The sequence below is a fragment of the Emydura macquarii genome, unplaced genomic scaffold, assembly GCF_026122565.2.
Source record: "Emydura macquarii macquarii isolate MOO-44397 ecotype Brisbane River unplaced genomic scaffold, CSIRO-AGI_Emac_v2 contig_1230, whole genome shotgun sequence".
Taxonomy (NCBI): Eukaryota; Metazoa; Chordata; order Testudines; family Chelidae; genus Emydura; species Emydura macquarii.
This window is the reverse complement of record NW_027131367.1, coordinates 19,941,563-19,959,830: the sequence shown is the minus strand read 5'-3', so window position 1 is coordinate 19,959,830 and position 18,268 is coordinate 19,941,563. Positions and strand designations below refer to the sequence as shown.

General features: G+C 45.9%; 2 protein-coding genes across 7 annotated transcripts in view; one reads left to right on the top strand and one right to left on the bottom strand.

Moving 5' to 3' along the window:
• The window catches only part of MAP2K4 (mitogen-activated protein kinase kinase 4), a 133,820-nt gene extending 130,813 nt beyond the window's left edge, over positions 1-3,007 (bottom strand). For 2 of the 3 annotated variants that reach the window (XM_067547727.1, XM_067547729.1), the window contains exon 1: positions 2,881-3,007. In XM_067547727.1, the coding sequence (XP_067403828.1) occupies positions 2,881-2,905 (25 nt within the window). In that variant the 5' untranslated portion in view covers positions 2,906-3,007. The remainder of the gene's footprint in view (positions 1-2,880) is intronic. The other variant, XM_067547725.1, reaches the window with a different exon arrangement.
• Positions 3,008-3,156: 149 nt separating this feature from the next.
• Positions 3,157-15,148, top strand: TMEM220 (transmembrane protein 220). 4 transcript variants are annotated; one of them, XR_010919605.1, is made up of 7 exons: positions 3,244-3,372; positions 6,203-6,232; positions 6,933-6,993; positions 9,034-9,157; positions 10,469-10,641; positions 11,064-11,123; positions 14,378-14,453. XR_010919605.1 is itself a non-coding variant. In XM_067547736.1 (6 exons), exons 1-6 carry the CDS (start codon positions 3,283-3,285, stop codon positions 14,508-14,510), a joined length of 498 nt encoding a protein of 165 aa, XP_067403837.1. In that variant the 5' UTR covers positions 3,157-3,282; the 3' UTR covers positions 14,511-15,148. The 4 variants fall into 4 exon arrangements, 1 of the variants encoding a protein (XP_067403837.1); XR_010919603.1 differs by adding an exon at positions 12,228-12,288 and having other exon boundaries at positions 10,469-11,123; positions 14,378-14,405; XM_067547736.1 differs by lacking the exon at positions 10,469-10,641 and having other exon boundaries at positions 3,157-3,372; positions 14,378-15,148.
• The last annotated feature ends 3,120 nt before the right edge of the window (positions 15,149-18,268 follow it).

The window sequence follows — 18,268 nt, the reverse complement described above, 5'->3', positions numbered from 1 at the left end:
CTCCCCCACCCCAGGAGAGAGCCCCCTTGAAGTTCAGCAAGGAAGCTGTAGAAGGAGAAAGACACCAGAGCCAGCACAGAGCTGACCTTCCTCTTCCTCGGTGAGGGGTGTGTGAAGGGCTTCAGCTGGCCAGAAGCTCATATCCAGTTCCATCACACTCTGCCCTGTCCACAGTGATGGATCCATTCTTCTGGAATGTGTATACGCAGCTAATGCAGTTCTCTGTATTTCAGAATGAAGCCCTATGCCCTGAGAAAGCACCAGCGGCTTTGGAAAGCAGCAGCGAGGTCAATGGGGACATGCCAGCCTGATATACTGCTCTCTGCTGTGGCTCCTCCCTAAGCAGCGTTCAGTTCGTGGTCACTGTCCTGACTTTCAAACCCTGCATGGAATTGTCCCAGGTACCCCAGAGACTGTCACTGTCCTTCCAAATCACAGCCTCCCAGAGCAGCTAGCTATGTTCCACTGGAACACAGACATTGTTAGCCAATAAAGGGAGGCTCATGCCCCTGGGAGACAGAGCCTTTGCAAAAGCCAGATCAAACCATGGAACTTGCAGCGTTGCCAACTCTCATGATTTTGTCACGAGTCCCATGATAATTATTGTTTTCTTTAAAGCCCCAGCTCCTGGAGTCAAGTTGATATGTGATGAGTTCAGCCTTCATTGTTAGAGAAAAAGTAAGCGTCTAGCCCTTGTGGTGTGGAGAAAGCTTCAAAATGTGACCCCAGTGTACACGAAAGGCTCAAAAAGCAGAAGGCAACTAAAAACACCAAATCTATTATTATTATTACATAATCATGATTTTAAAGCCAATTTCATGATTTTTGGTGAGCCTGACTCATGATTTTTGAACATTTGGGGTTGGCAATACTGAACTTGCTGCCAGATGAAACACCATCATGACCACATCACATTCAGAGCTAAATGCAAAATGCACTTCTTCACACAGGCCTTCCCCCTGTAGAGACTTCAGTAGGAAACTAACTCAAGATGGCTTCTTGCTAGCAGGGAAGGAAAAGAGACTTTGTTGTGGCTTTACTAATGGGAGGTACTTAGACTATGGGGATGGAGGCCATATAAGCACCTTAAAACAAGAGAGGGGAAGGTTTTTGAGCCTTCTCCCAGCCCAGCAGCAGCCTACCTCACCAGCACTGGAGGGCCCCATGTCTTCCCAATGCTCAACCATACCTGCTAAGAACAGGAAATTGAAACCCCTGAGGTTTTCCTCTTTGCTGCTTCCTGGACACTTTGGGCAAAGGTGATTACAGCCTCCTTGACTTTTCCTCTCTTCCTCCTCCCTGTCTTGCTTCCTTTTCTCTTTCAAGCTGCTTTCCTAACCATCTCCTGTACCAGACTTACACTTTTTCTAGGGTTTCTTAAAGCTTAAGTGGGATATAATGGATCCCTGACCAAGAGCCTTGGCTGTGGGGAAAGGAAGGAAAGAAAAGGAAGGATCTTGGTGATATGGAGGTGAAAAAAATGGCAGGATTTGGATGTGGCCTGGATATGTAAGGTGGTAGAAGAAGCTGGAGAAGGAGAAGTCAAAAACAATGTAGCAGTTACTTGTCCTTCCCCTTCCACCTTTCTTCCCTTTGACTCTTCTCTCCCACCCTCATGCTAGGTAACTTCATCTACCATACAGATGTCCCATCTGATTAGGTGTCCAATTCCTTCCTTTCACCTCCTGATTTGATAATGTAACAACTCTCCCACTCACCAAGGTGGTCACTTATTCAAGCCTCTCTTGACTAAACTATTTCTTCTCTGACCTCTCAATTTCTGCCTTCTGTCACCTCATCCCTTTCAACATTATCTACCAGTCCCTTCCATGACCATTAATATCTATGACTTCTCAGCCACTCTCAGTTCCCTCCCACTCTGCCCTCTGCTCTGACTCTTCTCTTGATTCTCTCCAGTCCACTGGGCTCTTTTACCTCTCTCTCTCCTGCATGAATGTCTGTCCCCACAATCCTGACTCCTCAATAACCTTTGCTCCTACGCTACTGGACACCTCTGGAGAAAGTCCTGTGACCATCTGAACTTACTTCACTAGAAATTCATTCTCTTCCTCCAGTTCAGTCATATTTCTTGTCAGACAGTACTATGTCTCCAACCTCCCTGATTCCACACCCATAACCACAGTTGCTTATTTCCTACCTAGGAATTCCTCCTGAACCCTTTCCCTCCTCCCTCTCCGTGAATGACCCTGATGCCTTTTTCAAATAAAATATCTACAGAATTGGCCATGTCCACCCTACTCCTCCTCCTGTTACTAATGCAGAGGTTGCTCATCTGTTCTCACCTTCACCTGCCCTCTTGATCCCATTTCCTTCCCAGCTAGTGATCTCTTCACTCCTACTCTCAACTGCCCTACACCCTTTGCTCTCTTTTGGCCTCTCCCCTTAAAATTAGAAGCACAACCTGGTCTCTCCATCCTCAGAAAACCCACCCTTGACCCCACCTGCCTCTCCACCTCCAGTTCCATCCCACTGCCCTCTTTTCACCTAAACTCAGACACACTGTTTGCTACCAATGCCTGGATTTCTCTCCTCCAGCTCCACCCTGGATCCCTCCACTCCCGTGAAACTGACCTGGCCAAAATTTGTAATGGTCTTTTCCTGGCTGTATCCCAGGGTCTGAGTCTACCCTTGACTCTCTTCTGGTCCTAATGAGGCTGATCACAGGCTCCTTACAATCTTGGCCTGGGCTTTTGTGACTCCATCCTCTGCCTTTTCCAAGGGGAGCCGCTTGCCCCCATCCATGCGGCCCCAGAGGGCTCCATCTTTTCGCCCTTCACGCACACCCCGTGGACGATCTCTCACCTGCTCACGCTGTTTCACTTACCACATTTATACCAGGAACTCAAGCCACCCTCCTACCTTCCACTCCGGATCCGGACTCCATCCTCCTGCCCTGCGCTCCGCCGGGCTCCGCGCCGCCTTCCGCCCTCGGCACAGTCCAAGCTGGAGCTTCCCTTCCGGAGCCTGCGGGCGGCCTGTCACTGGGCGCTGCGGGAGCTAGCACCCCCCGGCCCGCTGCCGGCCCGCACGTCTGCCGCCTGGCTCTCCTCCCTGCCTAGCCTGCCCCTTCTCCACAGCGGGCTGGGGGCAGCGAGCCCTAACCCCCCGGGCCATGGGCCGAGCCAGCCCCGTCACAGCCCGCCCCTCCGGGCCTGAGCCTGCCCGCTGACACCGCCCCGCCTCGCCAGCCCCGGGCCCGCGGGGGCCAGGCCCGGCCGGGGGAGGAGCCGAACGCGGAGCCCAGCGCGGCCTGCTCGCCCCATGGCGGGAAGCGGCTCCGGGCCGGGCCGGCTGTGGAGACTCTGCAACCTGCTCATGGCCGCCTTCTTCGGGCTGGCGGCCGCCGTGCAGGTGGGGCCGGGCCGCGGGCTGAGGGGGGCCGGGAGAGGCTTGGAGAACTGCCCCCCCCCGGCTGTTTGGGAGCCCCCCCGGCCCGGAGTCCTTCACTAGCCTGTGTCGGTGCCTTGGGCCTGGCCTTGCTGGGGCAGCCCGTCCCCACCCCGGAGCTGACACCCGGGGACCCGCCGCGGGCCTGTCCCTGGAAGGAAAGCCACCCCGGGGCTTAGTGCCGCTGTGCTGGGCATGTCACTGAGCCAGCGCATTGCCGAGCAGGCCTCAGGCCTCACCCTCCTGGTGCCTGGCTGCCCCCTGAGTCCCTGTGTGTGGCGTCCCCCCGCCCCGCCATTTGTCTTGCCCATGGAAATGATGAGTTCTTCCAGGCAGGGCCGGGGCCGTGCCTAGAGCAATGGGCTGGCTCGGTGGTAAAGCACAATCAATATTCGTTCCCCTGGGTGGCCCATTGCACCTGTGGGGAGCCTTGGTAAAGTCACTGGGGGTTGGTGGGGGCACGGGCGGCTGCAGCTCACAGGACTGGCGTTTTCACTTGCAGGTTGTTGCCCATGGAGTTTGGGGTGGAAATGGCTCGGAGACATTGACAGGCCAGTGTGCAAGAAGCTTGCTGTGCCTGTGTGACAGGCCAGTGTGCAAGCCGCACCGGCTGTCCTGCGAATGCTGCACGTCTTTAGTGGTCCTGCGCTTCTGGCTGCGCAAAACGTTTGCCGTTAGTTGCTTCAGCCCACTGTGGCCAAATGTTGTGGGGAATGTTATCAAGTGATGTAGCCTTCCTCTGTCATAAAAAGGCTCTAGAGAGAGCTTTAACCCTGCCATCATCCACTGCCAGTCTGGGGCTGTTCATGGCAGAGTGGGGCTTCTAGAGCCCCTGGCTGGGTTCAGTGGAAATGTAGTGTTATCTGGGGAGCAGTTCTTTTTGGGATCCTCATTCCCTTTAAGGAGGTGGAGCAATGCATGTGAGTGAAGTCAGAGGAGAGGAAATTTATGTATATATCAGTGATAAAATCAAAAGCAAAGAGGACTATATTTTATTAAACCCATAAGGACCAAAGAGGGAACCAGAGGGAAATTGGTAATTAATAAATATTAAATGAAGAAAAATAATTTAATGCAAAGTTAAGTTTACAGAGTTATGAAATAAAAAAGGGCTGTAGAAACCTACTATTATTACAGCATAAAATGGGACTTGAAATAGACAACAAAATTGTAAAGGAGGAAATACAGCTCTTCAGTGACTGGAACCCACCACCACAGCCTGGGTGTATGATGCAGGTTAAGTCTAGACAGACATTAAATCAGATTGCCCACAGTAGACAAGATAAGTAAGTTACCTCTCTCTGCCTCAGCCAAGCCATAAGCAAGGTTCCGTGGACTCTGGCAAACTGCACTTAAATTTTGCATCAGACTGTGTATTAGAGCTGAGGAGCTGGGTAGCAGCTAGGTAGCAGGACTGTGCACAACCATGGAGTCAGTGGGGAGCCCTGCTGCCCACTTCTGAGAGCCAGTTTCCATTCTTGCATCCTTTTCCTCAGCTAACCTGCCAATCTCCCTATCTCTAGCCAGCGTCCTGCTGATGTGAGAAGAGGAGAAGCATGCTGGAGAGGAGCTGTGTTTGCTGGATAATCAGCTCTTCTCCATCCCACTTCTCCGACTGCAACAGGAACTGTTTTACCCATCCCCAGAACTGCCATGTATAGCTCTGCATTCCTCACATGTGACAGGGAGAGTTGGCTTCCCCAGTGCACTGGGCAGTAGAACCCTGGAACGCCCTTAATGTGTCAATGACTCAGAGTACAGAGGGTGGAGAGATACATTCCCAGGTTGAAGGTCATTGCTCCCTGCTGACCATTCTGACTCCTCACAGTCAGGATCAGTGGGGCCTTATGTGAGGCCTGCAACTAAAAAATCAGGGAGACAGGCTGGGCAGTGTTTGAAAGCAGAAGTTGCTGGTGGATCTAGCCAGTTCTCTTGGTTTTTTTTTTTTTTTTGTGGAACTAAATGAGGTTATAATGAATAAGGGCAATAACGCTATATGTTTAAATGTAAATGCAGAAAACTGTCTGAACTCTGAGATGTTATGTGAATGTGTGTGCACCTGTGGAGTTTGTGATGACTCTGGCTCTAAGCCAGAGGGAGCTAAGAAAGTATGACTTTCGGGGGAGAGTTTCCTGAGGCAAAGTTAGTAAATCTTTGACCAAAATATAATATTACAGAAAATTTAAAGTCCTCTGAAGAGTGTGTTTACAGATACAGTAATTGAGGCACAGAGAGGGGAAGTGACTTGCCCAAGGTCACCGTCACCCACCAAGTCAGTGACAGAGTTGGGAACAGAGCCCAGGTCTCTTTACTTGCAAGCTAGTACTGAACCCAAAGTACAATCTTCCCTGATGGAGTCCAAACTCCAGCTGGCTCAGATTGGCGGTTTTGCGCTGATGTAATCATTTAAAGCTGCCCACTGCTGTTATTTTTTGTTGTTATCAATAAGAAGTTGTCACTCATAATTCTGTTGAGGTTGGTGACAGTTGGCATAGTTGGGGGAAAATCTGCTTCTTGCACAACAAAATGTTGATCTCTGCATTCTCTATCTATCACATGCATCCAGATGATGACAACAGCAGTGCAGGGTGCCTATGCACACATGCTGGCTGTAACCAGCTCTCCTCTCCAAAATAAGAGAAATCTGAACCAGAGGATCCTTTCAATAAAGTAGGGTTTTTTTTCTTGACCCAACTGAGTGGACAAATATAGGTTGCAGCCAAGAGTCCTGACACCATGTGAAAGCCTGAAAGATCTTGTCTAAGTGTTCATTGTAACCTTTTTGTTATTCCAGATAAATGACCCTGATGCAGGACTGTGGATAGTGAGTATGACTGCAGACTTCCCTAGCTGCTGAAGAATCTGGAGCATTTTATAGGAGAGAATCCTAAATTTGATCCTTCATTGCATATTAATAGTGTCTGCATGGCAGCTCTGCTGGAGTCAAGGTTCTTCCCTCTTTTCTGTTACAGCCTTCCTTCTGAAAGGTTTGCAGTGGCTCTTCTAGCTCGCTTTGGCCTGACCTGTGGTGCACAAGTTCACAACATGTGCATGACTTCAGACCATCTGAATGGGTTCTGTAATTCTGCCTGGAGCAGCTGAAACCTGATGCATGCTTTGGATGAGCTTTAAATCTGCATCCTTGATAAAATAGGCAGCTTTTTAAAATGATACCTTTTGAGAACATAATCTTCCCTCTGAATAGTGGCCTGGGGGTGGGGAGACAGTGGACAGGTTACTCGAGTTTGATTACCTGCATGGCACTTCCAGGGTTTTTTATTCCATTTTGCTTGCCCTCACCCCCTACCATCTTTGTCTAGGGTAGGCACCAAGTATCTCTTCTCCTCCTTCCCTTGGGCTCCCACCTCTTCACCTGAATACCGCTGGGCTCCACATCACCTCTCTGTATTGTAATCACTCCAGATCACCTGCTCTGCTGCATTGTGTAAATGATCTGGATGACTGTGGCTCCTCTGTTCTGCCTTCATATGCTACAGAGTGTATTTGCTGTATTTCACTAACAGGTGGTCTACGTTGTACCTGCTGTCCTTACACTGCTTGTTGGCCTTAATCCATCAATTACAGGTATGATATTGGCATTCTAAATGGACTCACTGGTCAGATCTTGATCCCAAAGAGATTGGTTTTTCATTTTTTGACACTGTAGGATGTAAACCTAGGGCTGTATGGAAATGTGCTCAGCTCTCTATGCCTGCAGGTAGTTGAGGTGTCCATTTCCATGAGTGATGTTGACTGTTTTCCTGTTTGCAGGTGGACGTCCTGCAAATGGATTTAATCCTACATAAATTCCCCACCCTGAGAGGTCCTTGTGGTAACTGTGCCCTAACGCTCTGGTTCTAGTACAGAATGGTGATCTGTTGGGCAGAGCATGAGACTACAAGCCAGAAACTTCCATATTCTAATCTTTGGCTCTGCCACTTCCTTTGGCAAGTCACTGAACTTGGGATAATTCTTTCCTGTGTCATAGAAGGGCTGAGGATTAATGTTAGTACAATGTTCTAAAGATATTAAAGGTATATACCAAATATTATGATTACCACACAAGGTACACATACAGCAATGTAGTATTCTTAGCGGTTATAATATGGCATGGTAGGCGTTCTAAGATTTTAGAATGGGGAAAGTTATCTGCTGGCTGAGGCTGGTGTGGCTGTATTTACAGAGACCCTATCAGGTCAAATATGGCCCAGAAAATTAAGTAAGATTTATACAATCTAAGATCAATAGCAGCATTTCCTTGTTTTTTTAAAATCCAATTGGAAAACATTTTGAAAAATTGTTTTTTGTATGCTAAATGACAACCATATACTCAGAAGGAATTTTATTTTGGATTAAGGAAAACCACGACAAAAAGAAAGTAAAGTATCCATGAGAGAGCACAGTGTCTCTTCTGTAACATGCTGCATCAACTCTGCCTTCCAAAATGCTGGCTGCATTAAATAAAATTGCAATGGTCACTGGTCATAAATAAACCTTGCTCTGTAGTGTTTGCAACCTCAACATTACAGCATTTTGCCAGGGCATGCGAAACTGAAAGTCTGTTTTCAATGCCCAAGTTGAGATAAATGCCAAAAGTAAACAAACATAAATATTGGAAAGGGAAATAGCTTTTCCAGATTATTTGGTTTAGATAGTCTAAAGTTTATTTGCAGCATACTTGTATATTTTAAGGACACTTGTTTTTCCTAGTTATTTTTATCTTGATATTGTCCCTTTAATGGTAACAAGTCATTAGGAAGCATTTGACACGCAGCAAGACTGTGAAAGGCACTGCAGCCAATGCAACATAATAATCAGCCTTCTCTGTAGACCTATTGCAAAGTAAAAAATCATACATAGCTCTCTTCTATATTGGGAGCCTGTATTGGTCAGCTCCTGCCCGGAGCTCTCCATCCACTGGAGGGTTCAGCCCTGAAGAGATTTTGTTTGTTAAGCTTCTGGTTTTCCATCTGTTGGTTTGTCATTATGGAGGTCAGCCTGAGAACCATTTGTCATTCACTCACCTCTGTCACCCGTAGCCCTCCACATGGACCTGTAAGCCCCAAGAGTCTGTGTCTGGGCCCCTTCTAATCTTTCCTGGAATATTTTGCCTTGTGTGAAGCAGGGCCAACCTCTGCCCTCGAGTTTTGAGGAGCACCCTGATGTCACTGTCAAGAGCCTGACGGTGGGCACAGGGTGTGAGGAAGTCATGCTCCTTGTTATGTAGAGGCTTCAGTTTGTAATTCTCCATGGTCTTTTCTGAAGCCATTGACAGTGGAGCATGTTTCTGTGTCCTAGGGAGGATCTGTAATGGTCTTCAGAGCTGTGGAGCTGCCAAGGAGTTGAGTTTCTAGGAAACAGAATCTGAAATCCACCCAGAATTTGCATTTGTCAACAGTATTTCTAAACCAGCTTTTCCTTCACCATTTCAAACACCTGGACACACAAAGGAGCAAGTCCTGCCTAGTATTGCAGCAGACATTCCTGCATCCCTCCTATCTAGTCCATGTATGTTTGCTGGAAGGGTCCATTTTCATTCAGTTTTTTTGCAGCTCTGAAGACTTGGGACGCACTTCGTGAAGTATATTACCACACATTTAGTAGCTCCAGTCTGTTCTTCCCCAGATAATGTTATCTGGAGGAGCCTATCAGATCTGCACTCAGCTGCTTGCATAGTTGGGACCGTTGCCTTGGGGTGCTCTTTGTTTGCTTATGCAAAAAGTAACATCTTGCATGAAGAGGAAGGAAGGTGAGTAATGAATCTGTTCTGTACTAATCCATACAGCCCATGCATGCATGAAACAGATTGTTGTTCTGACAGCTCACTCCCAGGCAGACCAAGCTTCAGTCTTTGGTTGCTCTAGTGAGTGGGTTGGCCCTATAAAGAAGGGAGTCAGGCTAGAGAGGAACTGAGCCAAGGTGTTGCTAGTCCAGCAGTATGTTGGACACACAGTTGATGAAGGCGCTAATGAGCACAGGTTGCTGCTTGGCTGAATCCCCTGTTTTCTTTGCTTGGGTCGGTCACGGATGGGGTTTGGGTCAGTTCTGGCTTTCAAAACTCACTAGACTGGCACTGTGCACCTTGGAAGCTCCCTGTGTTCGATTCCAGAGCTTTAGAGGCAGGAATGGATAAGTTTCCAGTCTTGTGTTTAGGGTGGATTAAATCAAAGTGATTTAAATAATCAATTTTAATAAACTTTTCCATTTGCACATCAGTTATTTTCTGAAGAAAGGAGCACTCATTGGTCGATATAACCATTAAAACATGTTTATTTACAACTAAAGATAGCCTTTATGCTAGATTTGGTACATTTTTTACTACCTGAGAGGATACACTATAACCATAAACATTTATGTAAACAATTGTATAGTTTAATATTTTCAAATTCTTATTAACTGTACATCTTTAGTATATTAGAAAATGCTGAATGATCTATTGCTTATTTACTAGGTAGTTAACCTTTTGCTCATGATTTGTCTAACTGCATTAGGATGGTAACTGGAATTTAGTTAAACACACAAAACAGCATATAAAATTTATTTTTATTAAAACAACCTTAAGTTGTTTTGGATACGTAACTTCCCATATCAAAACGTGTTTCACATTTACAACTAAATGATTTATTAAACAGAGGGATTAACTAAAGATAATCAGTTTAATTTAACTGATTATTTCAGGCCAGTCTGGGAAAGTTTTCAAATATGCCTGTGTAAAAGTGACTGGAACTTAAATTCCTACTCTCATCTAAGTCTCTTGAAAATGAGACAGTCTCCCTAAGATACTTAAGCTGTGCCATATTTATAAAGTTTGACCTCAAAAGTTAGATGTTTTGTCCTTAATTCTTTCTTTATATAGAAAAGTAGCCTTTAACTTGAGGTTTTGCGTAGAGGTTCATGGATTCAGCATATTTATTGTTTTATTTAAATGTTCTAAGATAATAAGCTTAGGCCTTAACGTATTTTGTATTAAATTAAGATTTCATTTTAAACTGGTTTATTTTTAATAAGAAAAACTTATTATAACTTTAAATAAAAGTATTTAATTTTTAAAATTCATCAGTTTTTATCCCGCTGCTTTTGTTTGGACGGTACCATGTACCTGCTTGTCTGGGCTGGATTACTGCCGAGCCGTTGGAGACTTGATAGCCACAATCCCACTGCTGCCAAGCCAGAGAACAAGGGGTTGAAGGTGAAGGAGGCAAACTCCCACTAGGCAGAAACTCCTTTGTTTGTGTAAGCAAGGTGCTTGCTTGTGTACAAGGTAAAAGTGATAGTGTCTTACACTGCTGTTTAAATGGACACCTGTGGTATAGTTTACAGGATTCTCTATTTTCGTAAAAATTTTGGTCCAACAGCCATGGCGTAAGTTAGTACATTTAGCTATCCTATAATATTTAGTATTAAAACCTAGGAGTGCAATAGAAAATGGAAGCAGAAATCTCTGAACATTCTGTAGCCTGGTTGTGTGTATGTGGAGTGAGGGGTAGGAATTCCATTCATATTTCTGTTAGCTCAGATCCTGATTTAATACTAAATCTAATTCTTCTTAGCGGGAGCTTGCACACCTACCCTTTTCTTTTGCAGATAATTTATCTTTTATATAAGCAAATGCTTGTGTACATTGTACTCTGATTTTTTTTTATTTGATTGTATAGGGAATTGTTTGGTCTGGTGATTATTACAATATGGATGAGTCTTTGCCGCAATTCAGCAAAGTAAGTCTTTAATCCATTTGTACATTCATGGTTAATGATAGTAAAAGGGTATACTGCCGGGCTGGTTGCAGCTAGCTGTTTCCCTATGCATTTGGCTTTGTGCTGCCTTGCTGCATATTACTGTCTAAATCCTGCTGAGACTGGGTTACAGCACCATGTTTATATAGCCTGTTGGGTTTCTGGAAGGACAAGGTCTGCTGGCAATAAGAAGCATAAAGCAAAAGGAAAGAAGGGGGAGGAGAGCTCTGACCAGAGGACAACTTGAAGGAAACCTTATGCTCCTCTTTCAGAGTCCTGAAGGTGGGGATGTTTCTCCTCTTCATAAAAAGAGAATGTATCTCTTGTAGATACATAGCATAGTATTATAATGGTTGCAGACAGTAACTGCAAAAACCAAGGCAGCTAAAGTGTTTCCATTAGAACGCTGTTTGTGTGTTCTCAGAACTTCCTGATAAGTGAACTTGAGCTGAAATTCCACATAGATAATTCAGAATAGGTGGATAATAAATATAGTTCTGCAAGTCTTATGTGACTGTTTGGATGAGCAGAGATGTCTCATGAGCAGGGCTCTTCAGTACTGGGCCCTTATGTGTCAAACACCTTGTCAAGGAGGGTGTATCTGTTAGCTTGGAAAAATACTAGTTTTGTTTGTTTGTGCAGTGTATTGACAATTTAAATCATGGTATAAATACTTTTTACTAACACATGAAAATGTTGCTCTCCAAGTACACACTTAAAACAAGTCTTGGAGCACAGCTGTAGCCATGCACAGCTTTCCCCAGCAGCGACTAGGCACTTGTCAGCCTGTGGCTTATTGGTTCCTGATACCTATATAAGTGTGCAGGCAGCATGGCCTCAGGCCATGTAACTGAGGAATGTCCATTTGTTCTTTTCTGGTTTTAAAAAAAATGAGTGAACAAGTTTAGGGAATTAACTGCAAAAGACCATGTAAATGCAGAGGGTGCACAATTTAAAGTCAAGAAATGCAAAAGTTGCTGTAGAAACCTGAACAGTAACTTGGTTGGAGTGCATGTACCATATTGTCCATCCCCCCTCATTCAGCGTGCTACCTTGTTTAATAGGTTTTTTGTTAAATGTTTCCAGTAAAATGCAGGAGGGCTGAGTTGGTGGCTAGATAGCACAGTGACTAGTGCTTTATACTGAGGTAGGTGACACTGCTATGGGAACCGTCGCTTTTGCATCCCCTGACTTTATTTCAGTTGTGTTACCTTAGTGTTGTACTAATATTTTTCCTTTAATGTGAATATAATTTGATCTGTTGGCCCCATTGTGCAGAGCCTCTCTGCTAAACCTCAGCATGTGCTTCAGCAACTTCCCACACTGGCGTTTGCTCTGTGGCAGCCTTCACTGGGACTAAATATCCTGTGTTGCTTAGGTTTCCAGCAGTTAGCCATGTCCTTGAAGTGGGTGCTGTCTGATTGTTTCCTGGAAGTGGTGTGCACTTAACAGCCAGGTGCAGGCAGCAATTCTTGTGTTACCCCTCTGAGGCCCTGCTGAGTGGGAAAGCTCCTAGTGGAGCAAGGAGAGCCGCTTGGTAGCTGGACAGTGCAGCCAGCCTCCCACTCTGCACACTAGTAATGGGATATGATGTATGTAAGAAATGACCCAAGTGGGCAGACTGCCCTGCCAATAATATAAGCAGGTTCTCTGCAGGCGGGGCCTGGAACCTGGTAGGGAGATGACAAAATTGTGCTGGGAGTGGGCACTAAAGCAGTATCAAAGCAAAGACCTCAGTGTTTGGGGAAACTGTACCAGCTCTGACTGTAAGATGTGTTGGAACAGGAATGGCTACTCAATGAGCACTGCTAGGATGCTGAGCAGTCTGCAATGTGCTGCAGCTCTTGGTCCTTCTCTGAGCAGGTCAAGGGCAGCATTTGTGTCCTAAAGAAAGTGGTGTGTGATGCCTAGTAGGGAGCCTGTCTTGTGCTCTCCTCCACTAATACTGTCCTCATCCATCAAAAAGGCTTAAAGCCAGGGCTGTTCCATCAGAACTAAAGAGTGAAGACCCAGGAACCCTGCAGAGATGTTATCTTTAGAGCAGTACCTGCGTGCCATACTCTGGCAAGGAAACAGTTTCTGTAATAGGTCAGGAGCCAGTGTTTAAAGGAAAGTAGCAATAATGACTAGCCATCTGCTTCATTATTTGTCTAGAGACGGGTTAAATGACAGTGTGTTACTTCATAAGCTTTTCTGGTGAGCTAAAAATCAAATCGAGACCCAGTGTTTGGTGATCTCTACCCACATGGCAAAATCTCAGCACATTTGATAACCTCAAATCAAGGAAGGCCTAGTGAGGGGTGCAGAGAGGATGCCTGCCATCAGGGAGTGCCATCAGACCCTCACTTTAAGGACTAAAATGTACCCTTCTTTCAAAAAGAAACAAACACTCTTAACTCAGTCTTTGTTCCTTCTGGTAGTTACTTCCCCCGTCAGTAAAGATGCAGCAATGGAAGTGCACTGGGCGTGCTCCCACTCCTGGCTTGAAGTTGTTTCATCATATACAGGGTTTACAGTTTTGTTTAATGGCTCTCAGCCCCCCCACTACATAAATTGTTCCAGCACCCCTGTGGAAGTGCAGCATGTGTGTTTGCCTCATTTACACCAGGTCACTACGAGTTATACTTCGGTGCGTGCTTGATAAAAATACACTCTGGTAAATCTGCATGTTGAAGCTGAAAAAAAGTAGTGGCCTCCAGACGTCGTCAGTTATGAAAATCTGGCTGCTTGAATCCCTGGCCATCTCCTTTCTGCCACTTGGTTGACTGAAATCCCTGCCCTTCGTCCTTCCATTGCCCTGGCACCGCCTGGATTCCTACTTGCAGAATAGGTGTCTAGTCCTGTGCTGCTGCTGCAGGAAGGGGAAGGGAGTCTGATGTCCATCACTGAAAGTTGAGGGGGCTGTAGCCACATGTACCTGAGATAGCTGAACATCTCTCCAGTGCAGGCTGGGAAGGGGCAGAGGAGGGAAATAAGTGGGCAGGCTCCTGGGCACGTGCTGCTGCCTGCTCCATTCTCCTGTCACGGTAAAGGGCAGGGCTTGGGAGCAGCTTCAGAGAAGTCACCCAAAGCAGCAGCTGCCAGAGAAATTTGAGTGGCCTGCTGATTACAGCCGCTTATCAGCACCTCTCTTCTCCAGGCTCCCCAGTCTGATGAGTCTCATGCCGAACCCATGCACCTCTCTTTGCTAGCTGGGTTTGATCTGAAATAACACCACTGCCTTTTGTTCTTCCTAGAAATCCCCTGGCTGGAATTCGTCTGATGGTTGCAATTTCTCTCTCTCTCTTCCCCTTTGTAACATGGCTGTACATTTACATGAACTCGGAGATGCGATCATCCTGGCCAACTCATTGCAAAACTGTGATTTAACCAAGCAGGAACACACACAATTAACATTCTAACAGCTGTTTGCCCTCAGCTTCTGGTTCTCAGTTGAAAACTGGTATCGGACCAATAGGAACTGCAGCGATGGACCAAGAGCATTTTGCTGCCTCAAACAGTGCAGCTTGACGTTCGTTATCATTATTATCCAGCAATCTCCTCTTTCCATGGACCAACGTCAGGATTTCAAACTGTCCTACATGTAGTGATGATAATACAGCTCCTGTGGAACTGTCTCCTCCAGTACCACAATGAACGGGAGCAGCAGCAGACTAGATCCTGGTAAAAATGTGCCTTCAGTGTGGATGAGCAATTGTACAGCAACACCTGCTTGCAACTCTTAGAAAGAACAGAAGCATTCAAATGTGATCCTTTCCCCCTCAGTCAGGGTCTGCAGGTGAGCAAGCATAATCTGATGGGCAGTAATACCAGTGGCTGCTGGGGGATCTGAAACAACTAGCAGGGATACCAGTTCTGTCTGTGAGAACAGCTCAATCTCTGTCATATCTAGGTTGAAAGTGGACAAGGAATTCAGAAGGTTTTTGGATGACTGCAAAGTTGCTTCTCAGCTGAATCAAAAGTTTCTCAGAAATCTTCTCCACAACGTATTAAAGGTGTCAAGCATGGCTGTTGTGGTCTTTATTACTTACTCATAGGCCAGCTAAGACATAGGACTATGGGAAGGATTATTAACAGGTAGTATGGTCCAGTGGCTAGTGCACTGGCCTAGGAGTCAGAGGCCTGCATTCTATTCCCAAATCCACCACTGACCTGTGTGACTTTAACCAAGTCATTACACCAAGCTGTTCTTTTATTTCCCTTCCTACTCTTTGTCTGCTTTGTCTAGTATGGAGGCACCAGTTGCAGTTTCATAGTTAAGGTTAAGTCTGGTTTTGTACCAAAAGCAGAGTCAACCTCTGTGTATGAAAAATACAGTATGTCTTCTCTGAGCTTATATCATTTACCGTTTGAATTTACAATGAATTTTCTAAGAATTTACAAGTAATTATCTTAGAGTTAAAATTAATTAATGGGTACTTTTAGAAATTTACCATCTTGCATCAAGAGTATTTTTTCCCCTATTGATGTTATTACTAGAATAACTCAGACTCTTTGTGCACAAGATTTTATTGAGGTTGACTACACATGTTGAAATATTTTAAGGCTATTTGTCACTTCTTGCTGTTCTTCATAATTGAAAGTTATTACTTCAGCAGAGCTGATAAACGTTCTACAACAAATTCCATGAAGTCCTACAGTCTTTCAAAATGATTTCCAGCTCATATTGTTTTCAGTGGGACTGAGGCCAGAAGCTGCCCTCAACCAATACGGCAAACAATGATCATTAATCCAAAATACTACTTTTGAGGCGCAGTCTTTTCTCATTTTGCAGGTCACTCTGCAGTTTGGATATGGCCTGTTAGGGTTACTACCTGGCCAGTATTTGACCGGCCTGGTCGGGTTTTTATGGATTTGCCAGGTGCCAGAAAAATAATCTCCTGGGGTTTTTTTTACATGGGTCTAAAGATTTGCATGATTATCACAATACACGGGGCTGTTAAGTTTCTCTATTCAACTAAAGATGCTGCAGTGTTCCCACTTCTGCAGGTTAAGCATTAACAGATTAAAACTGATGAAAATACAGCAGCTGTCTGCCCACCAACACTCAAGCATTGAGAGAGAGGGGTTTGAGTCACATGGGGATGAGGAGATGTGCAATGTTATCAATCTTACCTACATGTGTTCTCTCTAGATACTGTAAATGGCTGTTGAAGGGGGGGTGATGGAGTTGCTTTGGGGTTGGGATTGGGGCTGCAGCGGGTTTGCCGTATGGGGGGGGGGTAACCCTATGTCCTGTACATTTGCACCCCTCCTTTAATTTTGAGTTGTGTATAGCTGAACTTTCAGTAAGCAGTCACTCAACAAGGAAGACACCAATCAGCTGTTCAGCGGGGGCTAGATACTTTTCAGTTGGTCATAAAGGCTCTAGAAGCCCTAAGAGCGTCCTGGCTTGGCTACACCTAATAGGAAGAGTCACTGCCTGAAGACTGACATCATGTCCCGACTCTGTCCCAGTTCTGCTACAACTTGCCCTGCTGGACACTCACCAGGCTGCTGTTTGTTTGTTCCCTCCTCTAAGTGGTCTCCTGTCAGTGACTCCTTTAGTGGGCCGGGCCCCAAAAATGCATGCAGTCCCCAGGCCTGTGGGCTGTTGGCATCAGCAATCCCTGTCTCTCTTTGTGGCTCCCTGCAGCCAATCGGTGCAGCCAGACTCCAGCGGGAGGCTTGTCCTGGCCCCTTCAGGGTGCAATGCTCGCATTACACCAGCCACCTTTTCCAGCAAGGTAGCCATTTATTAGGCACCTGGCTACGGAATCTGAAAGTCCTTAGGTTAGCACAGAAAAATGAAGATTAAAGCGTAGTCCATTCTGGTTACCCCACAGAACTTGTCGTGAACCGCATGTTCATGCTCTGGTGCGCTCGCGCTCTCACCTCCTTAGTTCCCAGCTGTCAACCCCTTCCTCCAGAAGCCAATACTTTATCCCCCCATCTCACACCTTCCAGTCCTTTGTTCTTGATTGGGGGGGGGGGGGAGGTGTCTTTGCTCAGTTTTCCAGCTTGGGGGGGGGGGGGGGAATCCATCTCCCTCTGGGTCATTGGTTACTAGTTGTCCTGTGGACTGGGTTTTCCTTGGTCGTCTTAGGTTTTCCACTGACATGGAGTTAGCCTTGGCCAGTTCTTGTTAGTGACTAATTCAAGCTCAGACAACTGGAAGACACACACCCGTGTCTCCTAGCCTACCCTGAAAGCACACTTATACCTTTTTCCTTTATGGGGTAGCCATTCAAAATATAGGGGAAACTCAACCCTGTCCTGAATACATAGGACCCACAAAAATACCACAGAAAATTCCCATTTCGTCACAGCCTTTTCCTGTCTCAGTGCCCTCATCACTGGTGTGTGTTTTTTGGGATTTGGTCAGAGTCCTCGATGGAGTACAGGATTCCTCCACTCCTGCACGTAACTTCTCCTCTGAATCATGGAATCTCTTTCTTGCAACTAGCTTTCATAATGCTTAAAGAGAGACCCTCTCTTTTATTACTTCCAGTCCCTTTTGTCAGATGACCGCCTGATCAGCCTTGTCAGGTGATGTAAGTCCACCACCAGGTTATTTGTTTAGTTATGGCCCATTTGGGTAGACTGGTTCAGGGGAGGGAGCCAATTCTTTGTCCAAGGTTGCTTCCATGTGAATAGAGGATCATCAAGGTTTAATGACCCTCCATTGTTAGTCTGTGTCACTGCTCCTTGGAATTTCTGTCCAAGAGGGGGTTAAAAGGTCAGCAGAGAAGGCCCAGTCAGAATGGCATTTATAGGTTGATAAAGAGCTATACAGAGCATTTATCATCTGAAATGGGAATTCATAAACTTTACATAGACATAATCCCCAAATTGTCACAGCTTCATGGAGAAAGAAGGGGCTTCTGCAGAACTCAGTGGGTATATCTTATGCTGCGATTAGACACTCACAGCTGGCTTGTGCTCAAGCTTGGAGTCTGTTTAATTGTGATGTAGACATTCGGGCTCAGACTGGAGCCTGGGCTCCTGGACTCCGGGAGGGCGAGGATCCCAGGGTCCAAGCTTCCAGCCCGAGCCCGAATGTCTTTACAATTAAATTAAACATCAGCCCTGCGAGCCTGAGTCAACTAAAGGGGTTTTATTTGCAATATAGACATAATCAGTGTAAG

Bases quoted from the DNA above. Each gene is read 5' to 3' on its own strand.
- TMEM220 (XM_067547736.1), top strand. From the start codon at position 3,283: ATGGCGGGAAGCGGCTCCGGGCCGGGCCGGCTGTGGAGACTCTGCAAC. The intron at 9,158-11,063 runs GTGAGTAATGAA...TTGATTGTATAG, and splicing joins TTGCATGAAGAGGAAGGAAG to GGAATTGTTTGGTCTGGTGA. The intron at 11,124-14,377 runs GTAAGTCTTTAA...TGTTCTTCCTAG, and splicing joins CTTTGCCGCAATTCAGCAAA to AAATCCCCTGGCTGGAATTC.